This window comes from Labeo rohita, chromosome 1 (assembly GCF_022985175.1).
Source record: "Labeo rohita strain BAU-BD-2019 chromosome 1, IGBB_LRoh.1.0, whole genome shotgun sequence".
Lineage (NCBI taxonomy): Eukaryota > Metazoa > Chordata > Actinopteri > Cypriniformes > Cyprinidae > Labeo > Labeo rohita.
Genome location: NC_066869.1, coordinates 41104296 through 41118157, shown reverse-complemented (window position 1 = coordinate 41118157; position 13862 = coordinate 41104296). Strand labels below are relative to the sequence as shown.

At 33.2% G+C, this 13862-nt stretch overlaps 1 protein-coding gene across 3 annotated transcripts; it reads right to left on the bottom strand.

Annotated features, from left to right (window-relative positions):
• Positions 1-105: 105 nt before the first annotated feature.
• On the bottom strand, positions 106-12473 carry iqce (IQ motif containing E). Of its 3 annotated transcripts, none has more exons than XM_051121581.1 (21): positions 12018-12473; positions 11714-11758; positions 11541-11586; positions 10839-10991; positions 9320-9454; positions 9164-9234; positions 8126-8239; positions 7214-7264; positions 7021-7091; positions 6571-6643; positions 6431-6471; positions 6176-6345; positions 5846-5901; positions 5509-5729; positions 4308-4401; positions 4076-4198; positions 3887-3988; positions 2564-2667; positions 2308-2426; positions 1560-1646; positions 106-950 (listed from the first exon to the last, which is right to left on the bottom strand). In XM_051121581.1, exons 1-21 carry the CDS (start codon positions 12066-12068, stop codon positions 826-828), a joined length of 2052 nt encoding a protein of 683 aa, XP_050977538.1. In that variant the 5' UTR covers positions 12069-12473; the 3' UTR covers positions 106-825. The 3 variants fall into 3 exon arrangements, with proteins under 3 accessions (XP_050977538.1, XP_050977547.1, XP_050977554.1); XM_051121590.1 differs by having other exon boundaries at positions 106-947; XM_051121597.1 differs by lacking the exon at positions 1560-1646 and having other exon boundaries at positions 106-947.
• Between the last annotated feature and the right edge of the window lie 1389 nt (positions 12474-13862).

The following is a 13862-nucleotide window of genomic DNA, read 5'->3' as shown; positions in this document are numbered from 1 at the left end:
TACATTGATTGGTAAAAAGATTAAATTAGAAATCTGGTATCTGTTGGATAGAAAGACTAAATGAGAAAATGCTATGTACATTCTTTAGCACAAAGGACAAAAGACCAGAGAAAACAGGTTTTTAATAAAGAAATCTAACACAAATTCAAGAACAATGGCACAAAAAATAGTGCTCTTTGAGCAAAATCAGTTTTAACAAGACATTACAAATTGGAAAACAGCATCACATTTTCAGTGCTATTGTTGGTTCAACACAGATACAACTATAACAACATGTAACACACTGACAACATTGAAGTAAAACAGTATTTACTGTCATTTTTTTCTCCAATCTGAACAATGTTATACAGCATACATCACCCACATCTGTGGAAATTCACAGTACTTTTTGTATCAATCAGAGGTGTACCTTGAATGCACACAATGGCTTAAATGTATTTTATGCGATATCCTGCTTAGTGTCATTTGTATATTGATCTACAATGAAAAGTAGAAGAAGAATATTAAATCCCTGATCCTCATTTCAAGATGATCATTCAAGGCAAGGCACTTTTGGAGTGTGAAGAATTTTTTCCCTTATTTGAAGGCTTTGTTCCTAGAAGTCAAAAAAATTTGATCTCCGCAGAATAATAGTGTGTGAAAATCACAAAACCGTAATGATCCATGATCCATGTTCTTCTCTGTGCAGTAAGTATTGCGCATATACAATTAAATTTTTTGCTTCAATTCCATTTTAGGTTGCTCAGGTAATAAAGCGTGTTCCAAGTTCAGAGAGAAAAAAAAGGTCCAAATAGTACAAAAAGAGCTAAATCAAGTCATTAGCACTCAATGGACTTTTTCTCTCTTTCTCACTGGCTTTGAAGGAGACACAATGATGTCATCAGAGTCATCTGAATCGATGGTGTTTGGAATTTCAGTGGCTGGTTGCTCTTGGTGGATCTTCAAGTCTGCTTAATACCAACAAAATCATAGATTTTTTTTAGATAAATGTTTATACTGTATGCATAATGGTAGTTTATCAGAGATTATTCAAAGATATACTGGTGTCTTAGAGATACACAACCATTTAAAAGATTGGAATCAGTAAGACTTGTTAATGTTTCTGAAAGAAGGCTCTTACGCTCACCAAGGCTGCATTTATTTAATCTAAAACATAGTAAAAACAATTATATTGTGCAATATTATTACCATTTAAAATAACAGTTTTCTATTTCAATGTATTTTAAAATGAATTTATTTCTGTGATGCAAATCTGAATTTTCAGCATCATTACTCTAATAGAAACATCTTATTAACACATTATTATTATTATCAATGTTGAAAACTGTTGTGCTGTTTGTTGTTTTTTTTTTGAAAAACATGATTCCTTTTTTCAGAATTGTGATGAAAAGAAGTTTAAAAGAACAGCATTTTTCAAATTGAAATCTGACAATTTTTGATCAATTTAATGCATCCTCCCTGAATAAAAGTTTTAATTTCTTTTTTTTTTAATTTTGCTGACCCTAAATTTTAGAATGGTAGTGTGATAGGAATGAGTTTTACGTATCCTGTATTCTAACCTGGCATTGAGCTCTTGTCATGTAGCTTATCATTATTTGCAGAATGTAGTTCCTCTGCAGTCTCCTCACTATTATTCTGAGTTACACCTGGAAGAATATTTATGAAAGTCAAGTCACAGTGGTTTTAGAGTAAAGTCAGTATAAGACATTATAATAATAGCCAGGTCTGAATCTTTGTTTACAAAACATTTTTGGTTCATCAAATAGTTTTAAAGTGGTCATGAACTGAGAAATCAAAAATCCCTTGAATGATGTAAGAGTCATTATACTATAAAAAACCTCTTGTAAGTTTCAGAACTCAACATTTTCTTGTTAGTTTATAAACTATATGCAACTTTATGACGTAGTAGTGCTAAACACTCACCCACCTATTCACACATGCAGTGGGTAAATAACGAGAGAGACAAACGCAGGTCTATGCAGAAACCAAATGATAAATATGGCTCTGAAAACAAGACGCTGTACAGTGCCAAGTTGTGGAAAAACAGTCTTTGCATTGCCTTCCTTCTGATCCCAACATTAGAAAAGAGTGAAGCCTGTTGCTTCTAAATTATGATGTAAAAACCTTGATAACATCATAAGTGGCCCTTACTACAAAATAATAAAAAAGGCTGTTAATGACCCCTTTAAACATGAAAACCAACAAAGTCTTACTGATCCTAGATTAACAAGCAGGAAAATTAGCAGCATGAGGTCATATCGATCTCTTCAGCAAGAACAAAGCACATTATTACAGAAGAATAATCACCTGAGGTTTGCATTTTGTTAGTAAACATGGCCTGTGAGGAGCCTCTGGGCAGCAAAGGAGTGGAGAGATACGGCTTTTTCTGATGTATGGAAGATACAGACTGTGTCACTGCAGATGCCCTGCAATGTCAAGTCAACATACGGTTGTCAGGAGAACCACCTGGCTATGCATGCAACCATATTCATACAAACCAAATGTGCAAAAATAATTAATCGTCTAGTGTGTAATAATTTAATGTATACAACATCTATATGACCTGTCCATCGTCTGAGTGCTGCGTTTGAGATGAGCCCTGAAGACAGACTGCAGCAGAGTCACTTCCTCTTCCTGTACAGCCCGAGCATTTATACCTGATTGGCTCTGAAAAACATAGTCACAGAGTTGAACATTTTTTTTTTTTTGACCATTTTATTTACAAGGTACTGTAATACTGGTTTCTGGACAGGCACCATAATAATTCTATGTCACATCATATTAAAAAAAGTGAAAATATATACACTACCATACAAGTTTTTGAAAATGTAAAACACGATAAAACAGTACTATTGTGAAGAATTATTATAATATAAAATATCAGTTTTCTGTGTGCATATATTGTAAAATGTAATTTACTCCTGTGATGAAAAGCTGAATTTTCAGCATCATCTCTGCAGTCTTCAGTGTCACGTGATCCTTCAGAAATCATTCTAATATGCTGATTTGGTGCTTAAGAAATATTTAGTCACTTTTGATCAATTTAATGTATCCTTGCTGAATGAAAGTATTAATTTCTTAAAAAAACAATGACCCAAAACATATAGTGTCATATAATTATATATACAATTAGTATTTATGGTATTTTATACTGATACCTTCACTAAGCCACTAAGTATGTAATAGGTATGCAGCCGAAATCAAACTATTTACTAGCATGTTGCTAATATGTTTTTAGCATAATTAGCAAGCTATTAGCATGTTGCTAGCATGATTAACATGTTTCTAGCACGACTAGCATGATTACACTAGCTAAAACCAGTTGATTCTGTAAAAAAACAGCTAAAACCAGCCTAGGCTGGTTGTCTAGTCTTAGCTGATTTAAGCTGAAAATAGCTGGTTTAACCTTGGCTGGTCTTTTAGCAGGTCTCCCATCTTGGCCAGCTAAGACCAGCCTGACCAGCTAAAAAGTGGCCGAAACCACTTTAAACCATTTTAAAACCAGATCAGCCTGGGAGATCAGCCAAAGCAGCCATTCAGCTTGGTTTTAGCTATTTCTTTAAGTTGGGAGTTGTTAAGCTTTGCTATAGCAATGAACCGCTTTGATGCACAATAGGTCTCTGTTTATAAAAGTTTTCACACCCTCAATGAAAGTCTGTGGGATTTTAGGTGGTTTTGATAGTCTGACAACCGTAAGCAGGATCAGTTAGAAAAGACCAGTCTGTCTGAAGTATGGTGGCTGTAGCTTTAGAACTCTCGGAGGAGATACTAAGTTTTGGATCAGAAGATACAATAAGTTGGCTTTCTCAAGCCTTAATTATGCTAAATTTAACACAAATGAACTATGTATAATAAAACATTTCATCAAAAGCCCACAAATAGTTACCATGGCAGCAGGGACTGTTCTTGAGTCTGCTTGCCTCTGTCCATCTAATCGCCTCTGCCTGATTAGTTGCCCTCTGAGACAGGACTGTAAAAGAACTAGATCCTAAGGGAAGGTGTAGAAGAATAAGGAGGATGTGAATAATCTGCATTCACTGTGGGTGTACAGTATGTGTCGATGTGTTGCACCTACCCGTATTCGGTGTGAGCGCCAGTGTGTCTGGATGATCTTAGCTGCTCTGTTCTTTTCTATCGGCACGACCGCTGATGACGACAGTGGTTCTGTGAGTGTTAATGACAAAGAACCATCCCGAACCTGTAAGATGACAAACATGGATTGTACCGCTTTCATATTCATGAGCTGCCATCTGCACTTAAGTGAAATGTGTGTGTACACAGTTAAAGAAAGATTTTGACAGTATTACCTGACTTGGACCTTGTACTAATCTGAGTTTTCCCTCCTCCTCTAGTTTCTCTTTTAAACAGTTGATTTCTATGGTCAGTGCACCCATTTCTTGCCTGTAAATAAAACATAACATCTAAAGTGACTTTACTTACTTTCTTAATACATTTCCATGTTCGTACACTACCAGCCAAAAGTTTTTGAGGATTTTTTAAAGAAGTCTCTTCTGCTCACCAAGCCTGCATTTATTTGATCCAAAGTACAGCAAAAACAGTCAATTTTTTAAATATTTTTACTAATTAAAATAACTGCTTTCTATTTGAATATATTTTAAAATTTAATTTATTCCTGTGATTAATGTTTTTGAGCAGCAAATCAGCATATTAGAATGATTTCTGAAGGATCATGTGACTAGAGTAATGATGCTAAAAATTCAGTTTTCAAATCACAGGAATAAATTACATTTTAAAATATACTCAAATAGAAAACAGTTATTTTAAATAGTAAAAATATTTAAAAAATTTACAGTCTGTACTGTCAAATACATGCAGGCTTGGTGAGCAGTAGAGACGTCTTTAAAAATCTTACTTTTCAAAAACTTTGACTGGTAATGCATTTATCATGATTCATCAATGCATGTTATTCTACAAAGACAGAAGAAAGTCTGTTTTCATAATCTTTCATCAAAATGTAATTCATTTCTATGTCTTTTCTGCACACATAACCAAGGCTGCTCACTCAAAAAAAGTCACAGAATATAAAAGAATGTTTTGTTTTCAGTATAAATTAAACTCTTCCAATAACAACGACAATAAATACTTTCTATAAAAGAATGCAAATGCTTTTAATTTAGAAATAACTTCAGTTTAGAGATTTGATCAGGGTTTAATAGGTTTTGTCTTACATAACAGTAACATCACATTCACATAAAAAAATTCAAGTTGTGTAAGCATCTTCAAAAATGAGCAAAAACATCACCACAATAGTTTTAATTCATGATTCATTTCATTCATTCATTATATTCATATTACAAACCTGTGTGTTTGCATTAGTCAAGAATTTTTTCAAGAATAGAAAAAAAATTTGAATCCATTTCAAATAAAATAAAAAAATGCTTTATATATTTATATATATTAAGCAGCACAACTGTTTTTGTTTGTTTGTTTTTTTAACATTGGTTATAATATAAAAACTGAAGAATGTGTTATTTTGAGTTCACTCACTCTCTCTGGGTCAGTTTTTCCTGTAGTTCCTTGTTCTCTTTTCCAAGTTTCTTAATTGCTTCCCTCAAATGCACATCATTCTCTTTAATCACAGATGGCTCCATCTCTGTGTTGACAGAATCACTCTGATTGGCCGATTTTGACTCAGTGCCTTTATTGTCTGGGCTCTTTTGTGAGTCTGATGCTTTGGTGATCTGGAGATTCTTTATCTGCTCAACTCTCTGAAAAGAATGAGACAAGTAAACTACATTCACATGTATATTCTACATTCTACACGTTTAATGCAACACATATACATAAATACATGCATGTATGCATGTGTATACATATAAAAAACCTTTTCAAGCTCCAGGATTCGTCGTACAAGTCTCTGTTTACTCCAATCCATATAAGCTGTAAACATAAAAATACATCTTATGACTGAATCCAGGAAAATATAAATATTTTGTTTAAACTTCATGTTTTTGGCACATTTAAGATAGGAGACCAGCTGGCCTGTTGGCTAAATGAGTTAAACACCAAACTGGCCAGTAGACCAGCTAACCACCTTAGGCTGGTTTAAGTGAGTTTTTTCAGCAGCTGTCCTAAGTAAATGACGTTTGGTGAAATACTGTTTCCAATTCTACTGTACATCTAAGTTATGATGTACTTGTGTAAACGTAAATACCCTTGGCCCGGCACGCAGGGCTCTCCATCATGTTCATCTCTTCCTGTGTCAATTCCTTTTTGAGTTCCTGGTTCTCGCTCTCCAGTTGTTGAACGGTGTTTGTGAGTTTCAGAACCGTTGCACTAAGGGTCTTGTTTTGCCGCCTGTTGTGTTTTCTCTCTGTCTTATTACTGAATAGAGAAAAAGAGAGTGAGAGAAAGATTTAATCAAGCTCAAAAGGGACATGTAAAACAAATGACATGTAAATGTTTGTACCTTCTTTCAGTTGACTCTAAAAGTGCTCGCATTCTTTGAACCTAAGAATGAAAAATGAATTTGTATTAAAACTAAACTTAATTTTAAACAAATAAACCAAGGAAGTTAGAATTAGTTTTATATCAAATAATGTAAAATACCTCTTCAAAATAGGTTTCTACAGTGATCTTCATTTCCTGCATGTTGGTAGTTTTGAGCTCACTCTGAAGTTGACTGTAATGGCAAATACACAATTCAACAGTTTAGATAAATATATGCTGGGGTCAAAAAGTTCTAGTTCTTGTCAACATAAAAACCAAGTGAAAACTGAAATAGAAAATTCATGACTTGCACAAGAACATCATGAGAATGAGTTATCCAGCCTTCAATGGAAGCAAAAATATTTAAAAGCCTGTACAAAGAAGTTTACAAATTTGCTTATTTCATTAATGACCTAGAATTAGTGCTAAAAATATACATTTTAATTGACAATGTGAAAATCCTAAATTCACTGGAAATGTTATTTTCAGGTTAAATTAAATCATTTTAACGTCTGCTAAGAGTTTTAGACTCCATGTAGCCTGTAACCCTCATGCTAAATTAAAGTTGACCTTAAGGCATTTTCTTTGTCTTTGCACTGCTGCTCCAATCGCAGAATCCTCTGTTTCAGTCCGTTAATGATCTGGTGTGATCAAAAAGAGAGAAACACATTTTTCGTATTATATTATTTAGCAAATTAAGAATCATTGATCTGATAAAATGTGATTATGAGGTTGTGTGAGATGTTTATAATGGCATACTCACCGATCTAGGATCAGTCTTTCTGTCCACTAAACCTCTAGCATACTCTGGGTCCTATATTATCAACACAAAAAAGAATTATTTAACAATAAACTGAGAGAACATTATTGATTTTCAAAATGTTCAAACTTTTGAGGTCAGTAATATTTTTAAATTTTTTGGAAAGAAGGCTTTTATGTTCACGAAGGCTGCAGTAAAAAAAAACAGTGACCATACACTGAAGTGAACTGAGTGAATACACTGACCAAAATTATAAATGCAACACTTGTTTTTGCCCCTATTTTTCATAAGCTGAACTCAAAGATCTAAGACTTTTTTTTTCTATGTACACAAAAGGCCTATTTCTCTCAAATATTGTTCACAAATCTGTCTAAATCTGTGTTAGTGAGCACTTCTCCTTTGCCGAGATAATCCATCCACCTCACAGGTGTGGCATATCAAGATGCTGATTAGACAGCTTGATTATTGCACAGGTGTGATACATTCTTTCAGGATTCTTTGATTATTAGAAGCATTAAAAAAACAGCATTTATTTGAAATAGATTTTGTAACAATCTAAAAGTTTTTACTGTCACTTTTAAAGAATTAAATGCATCCTTGCTAATTAGATTATTAATTTCTTTAATATTTTCTTTTAAAACAGCCTAGATTTTTGAATAGTAGTGTCTGTAAATAATGTTTTTTTAGATTTCTTGACAATAAAGTTACTTGTTATTCAAGAAATCATATTCTTTTCAGTGTGAATGCATCATGGCAGCCTGCTTGCAGTTACTCTACAGTGTTATTTATGCGTGCGATATGAAACAGGCCGCATTCACACTCAGCTACTCATTTCCACAATAAGGTGCTGTTATCACTCATATCAACTATTCCAGCTCATCTCTGCTTCTAGATTTGCTGAGCTTTGTTCATCACCTTCACTGGATCCAACAGCTGTTCTATTTGTCTGTCTTTCTTAGCGCTTTCTTCTTCAAGACGCCGCAGCTTGGCTTTCATCTTGTCTGATTCAGCCTTTTGGGACTGGATGGTCTGAGAAAATGGAGAGCAAACACATGGGTACATGACATTTCAGTGTTTATAGCTCTGCTTCAAACATAAAAGCTACATTCTTGGGTGGGAAAGTACATATTTCTTAAAAGCTTAGTTCACCCAAAAATGAAAATTCTGTCATTAATTACTCACCCTCGTGTGGTTCCAAACCCGCAAGACCTTTATTAATCTTGTGAACACAAATTAAGATATTTTTTATGAAATCCAAGTGCTGACCGTCTTGAACGCTTGTCAAAGACTGACACGGAAGAGAAGAAATTGTTGAATAAAGTGTTTTTTTTTGTGTATTCTTGTAGCTTCAAAACATTACGGTTGAACCACTGATGTCACATGGACTATTTTAATGATGTCCTAAATATCTTTCTGGGCCTTGAATGTGGTAATTGTGTTTTTGCAGGGTCAGAAAGCTCTCAGATTCTTTAAAAATATCTCAATTTGTGTTCTGAAGATGAACGAAGGTCTTACAGGATTGAAATGACATGAGGGTGAATAATTTTCAATTTTGGCTAAACTAATCCTTTAATAGGCAAAAATTGCAATACTATTATTATTACAAGCACTACTACTAGTATTACACAATACTAAAATACATCTAACCATTTCCTCTGCTTGTATTGCAGATAATATTAACCCAAAAAACATTATAGATATATATTTCCTAAAATCCAGCAAAAATAATAGAGCATCTAAGAAGATTTGGCATACTATTTTTAACAAATTATGATTTGGGACACACTAATCCTAACCCCTAATCCCTGTTAAACATATAGGACGGATAGTATGACAATTGAGATAAAGCTCAATTCCTTGAAAACATGCCGTCTGATGTAATCAAAATTCTAAAAACAGATCCTCAAAAGCACTCATACGTCAGCGAGTGAGAGTGTGAGAGGTGAACTTCACCTTTTTTAGATCGATTATTTCATCATACATTTCTTCCTTATCTTTATAGTCTGGGGTCCCTGGAACATAACCTGATAAAGAATTGTAAACATAATTACATGGTGGCAAAAATAATAAATGGACAATTTAGGTTTATATCTATAGAATATATTTCACCGTTGGATGCAGAGCGAGAATATTTTGGCTTTTTCATTCCTAAGGCCTCCTTCAAGTATTCAGGTGTGCTGGTCATGGAGATGCTGGTCTGTGTGACACTGTAATCCGCTTCTTTTGGAGACTTTGACAATGTCCCTGAAATATACAAATGTTTTACTTTGTGATCAAGTAAATCTCAGTTTTTTCAGTCTAATTAAATGTCCATCTTTAAATACAGTTGAGGTCAAAGGTTTACACACACAATTTGCAGAATCAGCAAAATGTTAATTATTTTACCAAAATAAAAGGGATCATACAAAATGCATGTTATTTTTTATTTAGTACTGACCTGAATAAGATATTTCACATAAAAGATGTTTACATATAATCCACAAAAGAAAATAGTTACATTTATAAAAATGACCCCGTTCAAAAATTTACATGTGGTTGCTTCTTAATACGGTGTTGTTACCTGAATGATCCACAGCTGTGTGATAGTTGTTCATGACTCCCTTGTTTGTCCTGAACAGTTAAACTGCCGGCTGTTCTTCAGAAAAATCCTTCAGGTGCCACAAATTCTTTGGTTTTTCAACATTTTTGTGTATTTGAATCCTTTCCGACAATGAATGTATGATTTTGAGATCAATCTTTTGACAATAAGAACAACTGAGGGACTCATATGCAACTCATATGCACTGATGCTCCAGAATTAAAAATGACGCATTGAGACAGAAAACGTGAACAGAATGAAGATGTGTACATTTTTCTTATTTTGCCTAAATATCATAATTTTTCATTTAATACTGCCCTTCAGAAGCTACAGTTGATACTTACAAGTTTTCCAGAACACAAAATAAGTTAAATTTACCCTGATCTTCAAATTCAAAACGTTTCACCCACAGCATCCTTTATAGGAAATTTCTTATTCAGGTCAGTACTAAATAAAAAATAACATGCATTTTGTACGATCCCTCTTATTTTGGTAAAACAATTAACATTTTGCAGATTCTGCAAGATGTATGTAAACTTATGACCTCAACTGTATTTCTAACTGTATTTCTGTCTTTTCTTGTTATAAAGTATGAACTATAAAAAGAGGACAGAAGGCATGTAACTGTTTTGATCATGTTGATAATTTAGAGGTCTTACAAATTAATTTTTCAAATATGATACAGCAGGCTTTACAGGAATAAATTACATTCACATGTCTTTCAGATTTATACAGCTATGCAATTTTATCCTGAGCTAGTGTTTCTGAGTTACTGATCCAATATTAAAGAATCAAAAGGGTTACCAACTTTGATTGTGATTTCTGAGACAGTCAGCTATTTTGTCTAGTTTTCCAGTAAGTACTTTTAAATATCTTTAAAAAGAGATACATTTATTTGAGATGCAAAACTGGAATTTCACCTTGTGCAGATCTGCTCTTTGTTTGGGTCTTAAAATGCAAACTTTTCTATATCTTTTTCAGCAGAAGACACAATTTAAAATGATAACATTTAGTTCGAGCCACATTATTTAAAAATATAAAGGGACAGACCATGTCCATCATTCTGTAAGTGCAGCCAGACGTCCTTCGGTGTACCAGCCGGAGAGGTTTTATAGTTTTGGAGCTGCTTCCCTTTCACTGTCCTCCATGATGCTACTGGAGGTCTCTTCGGATGCAAGTTTGCACTGTTCAGGTATGGTGACCCTTTATTTAAATAAAATGATTTATCATTTTAAAGCCATTTTTGTAGTGTATATAGTTGCATTAAAACTCCACAGTTAAATTAGAATAAACATGAACATACATTTACATCTCACATGCACAAAAGATTAATTATTCCACAAAATTAATAAAAACTGTGAAATGCTAACTCAGAATATGATGCAAACCTGCAATTATTAGCTATATTAAATAACACAAATATCCTGTATTTAATCCCATTTTATTAATGGATATCCCTTGCTGCTAATAAACAAAAATTACTTTAGATGAACATAACATCTGTAATTATTATTTTTTTATTGCTGAAGAGAGAAAAATCCAGCCCAGATGATAAAGATGATAAAAAGTAAAGCAAAAGAACAGTAACACATTACTCTTCATAAAAGATAACTAGGTAACACAATTAGTTACTTTTTAGGGAGTAATGCAATATTGTAATGCATTACTTTTAAAAATAACTTTACCCAACACTGTATACAGTAATGCACAGAAAAAGCAGGAATGAAAACACAATAGATGTCTTAAACTTACTAGGAGAAGGAGGTGGTCTTCCTGAAACTTTCTTTTTTCTTGATTTCTAAAAAAAAATCCAACAATCAGACACTTGAATATAATACCTTTGTGGCACAAAGAGTCAGTAAAACTAAGTAAACAGACTGGCCTAAGATCTGAGGTAAAATAATATTTAAAAATGTTGATCTCACCTTTTCCGTGTCGGAAACATAGCTGCTACAGAGACTATCCTCCGCCTTGAAAACAAATTATATACATTAATATAAATAATAAAATACCACCAAGTGATATTAAATGATAATACCATTAAACTTCAATATAACCAGTGTTGCTAAATGTTGATTACAATATTCATATTACATGGTATTTGCATTACTTTCTATAAGAGGTAACATCCCAAGGCATTACCATAGTACATCTCCAAAAAATCATGGTATTGTATTTCTGTTGGTGTTACAGTCCCAGAACATTTATGAAAACTGTTAATGTACTTACCAGATCCTCCACCTCCTCTTCAGTGACAAGTTCTCCAGCTACTACAGACATTATAGCTTATGTGATGGCCTGTTTTTATTTTATCATCACCTTTTACAAACAATAAGACCATAATACTTTCTCATGCAGTACGGAGGTACGACCTGAAATGTGCCAGTATTACGATGCAGCAGGAAATCTTGTTTTTCTCATGTCAGATATTCATATAAACGTAATATCAAACAGCATAAACGAGCATTGACATGAGTAGGGGGTTTTAAGAAGTTCCCAAGATGCAGCTGTTTCCTGATGTCGCCGTTAAGAAAAGCAGCAGATCCTACGTCGATATTGTGTGTAAACGCTGCGGAGTTAACAAAATAATAATAATGCTCAGCGTCGTTTCGCGTCCCCCTTCGCTGTACGGGTGTAATGTGCATTATTGTCGTCTAGCAACCGAAAATGTTTAACGTGACAATAGTCAGCAAATGAAACGCGCTCATGTGCGTCAGCTCTGCGCAACACTTACGCACACTGTGATTGAGCGCTTGTGTGTTTGAAATATAGCTCTGTTCATTTAATCAAATGAAGTAGTTTGTGATTTTTTTTTAAATACCTCTTGGTTCTTTCTAGGTTTCGTTTATCGTCATTCATTCGTCCTTATCTATCTATCTATCTATCTATCTATCTATCTATCTATCTATCTAGTAATGGTAACTATCTAGATAGATCTATCTATGTATCTAGTAATAATACAGCTATCTATTTATCTATGTATCTATCTATCTATCTATCTATCTATCTATCTATCTATCTATCTATCTATCATCTATCTATATATCTATCATCTATCTGTCTGTCTGTCTATCTATTGTCTGTGTCTATCTAGTAATCTATCTATCTATCTATCTATTGTCTGTCTCTGTCTATCTAGTAATATATCTATCTATCTATCTATCATCTATATATCGTCTGTCTCTATCTAGTAATCTATCTATTTGTCTATCTCTAGTAATAGTAGATCTCTAGCTAATAATAAAGTAAAAATTCAGTGAGAAAATAAAAAAAAAATCTATCTATCATCTATCTATATATCTATCATCTATCTGTCTGTCTGTCTATCTAGTAGATCTATCTATCTATCTATCTATCTAGTATAGATATAACTATCTATCTATCTAGATAGATCTATGGATCTACAGTGTTGGGAAGGTTACTTTGGAAATGTAATAAGTTACAGATTACAAGTTACTTGATTTAAAATGTAATATGTAGTGTAACTTTTCAATTACTTTATTAAAGTAATGTAACATTACTTTTAATTACTTTTTGATTACTTTTCTAAATTTCTAATATTTTCAACTGTTAATGATTTTGAAACATTTAAACCTTACAGTAGCACTCAACACTGATTACTGTCAGACTTTCAAAATCCTTCATCACTTGAATTAAAATTATAATAAGTAAAGGATAACATACATCTTTATTTTGCGATAACTGGCTGGATGTACATTATCCCAGTTATTACACAGCTGCTTGATAAATTATTTAGATGTTTCATGTCAAAATAATTAGACACGAAACACTGATCTGAGTTGAAATACTTGAACGCAAAGCTTTCATGAAGAAATCAATTGCTTGCAAACGGCAAGTTCAAACTAGATATTTTAGGGATATAGTGCAGTCATACCACTTTTCTTACACAACATTTCACCACATAAATAATAAAGTAGTAGTACCAGTTAGAATCCATTACAGTGCACAAAAAAAAAATAATAATAATAAATAAAAAAATGGCAGCAGCTGCGTTTGTATGAAACAGTAGAGCGAGTCCACGATACCAGGATGACAGAATTAAGAAATTGTCCA

Coding starts and splice junctions, on each gene's coding strand:
- iqce (XM_051121581.1), bottom strand. CDS start 12,068: ATGTCTGTAGTAGCTGGAGAACTTGTCACTGAAGAGGAGGTGGAGGAT. Junction 6,644..7,020: donor GACAAAGAAAATGCCTTAAG/GTCAACTTTAAT, acceptor TTGCCATTACAG/TCAACTTCAGAGTGAGCTCA. Junction 6,472..6,570: donor TAGAAACCTATTTTGAAGAG/GTATTTTACATT, acceptor TTTCATTCTTAG/GTTCAAAGAATGCGAGCACT.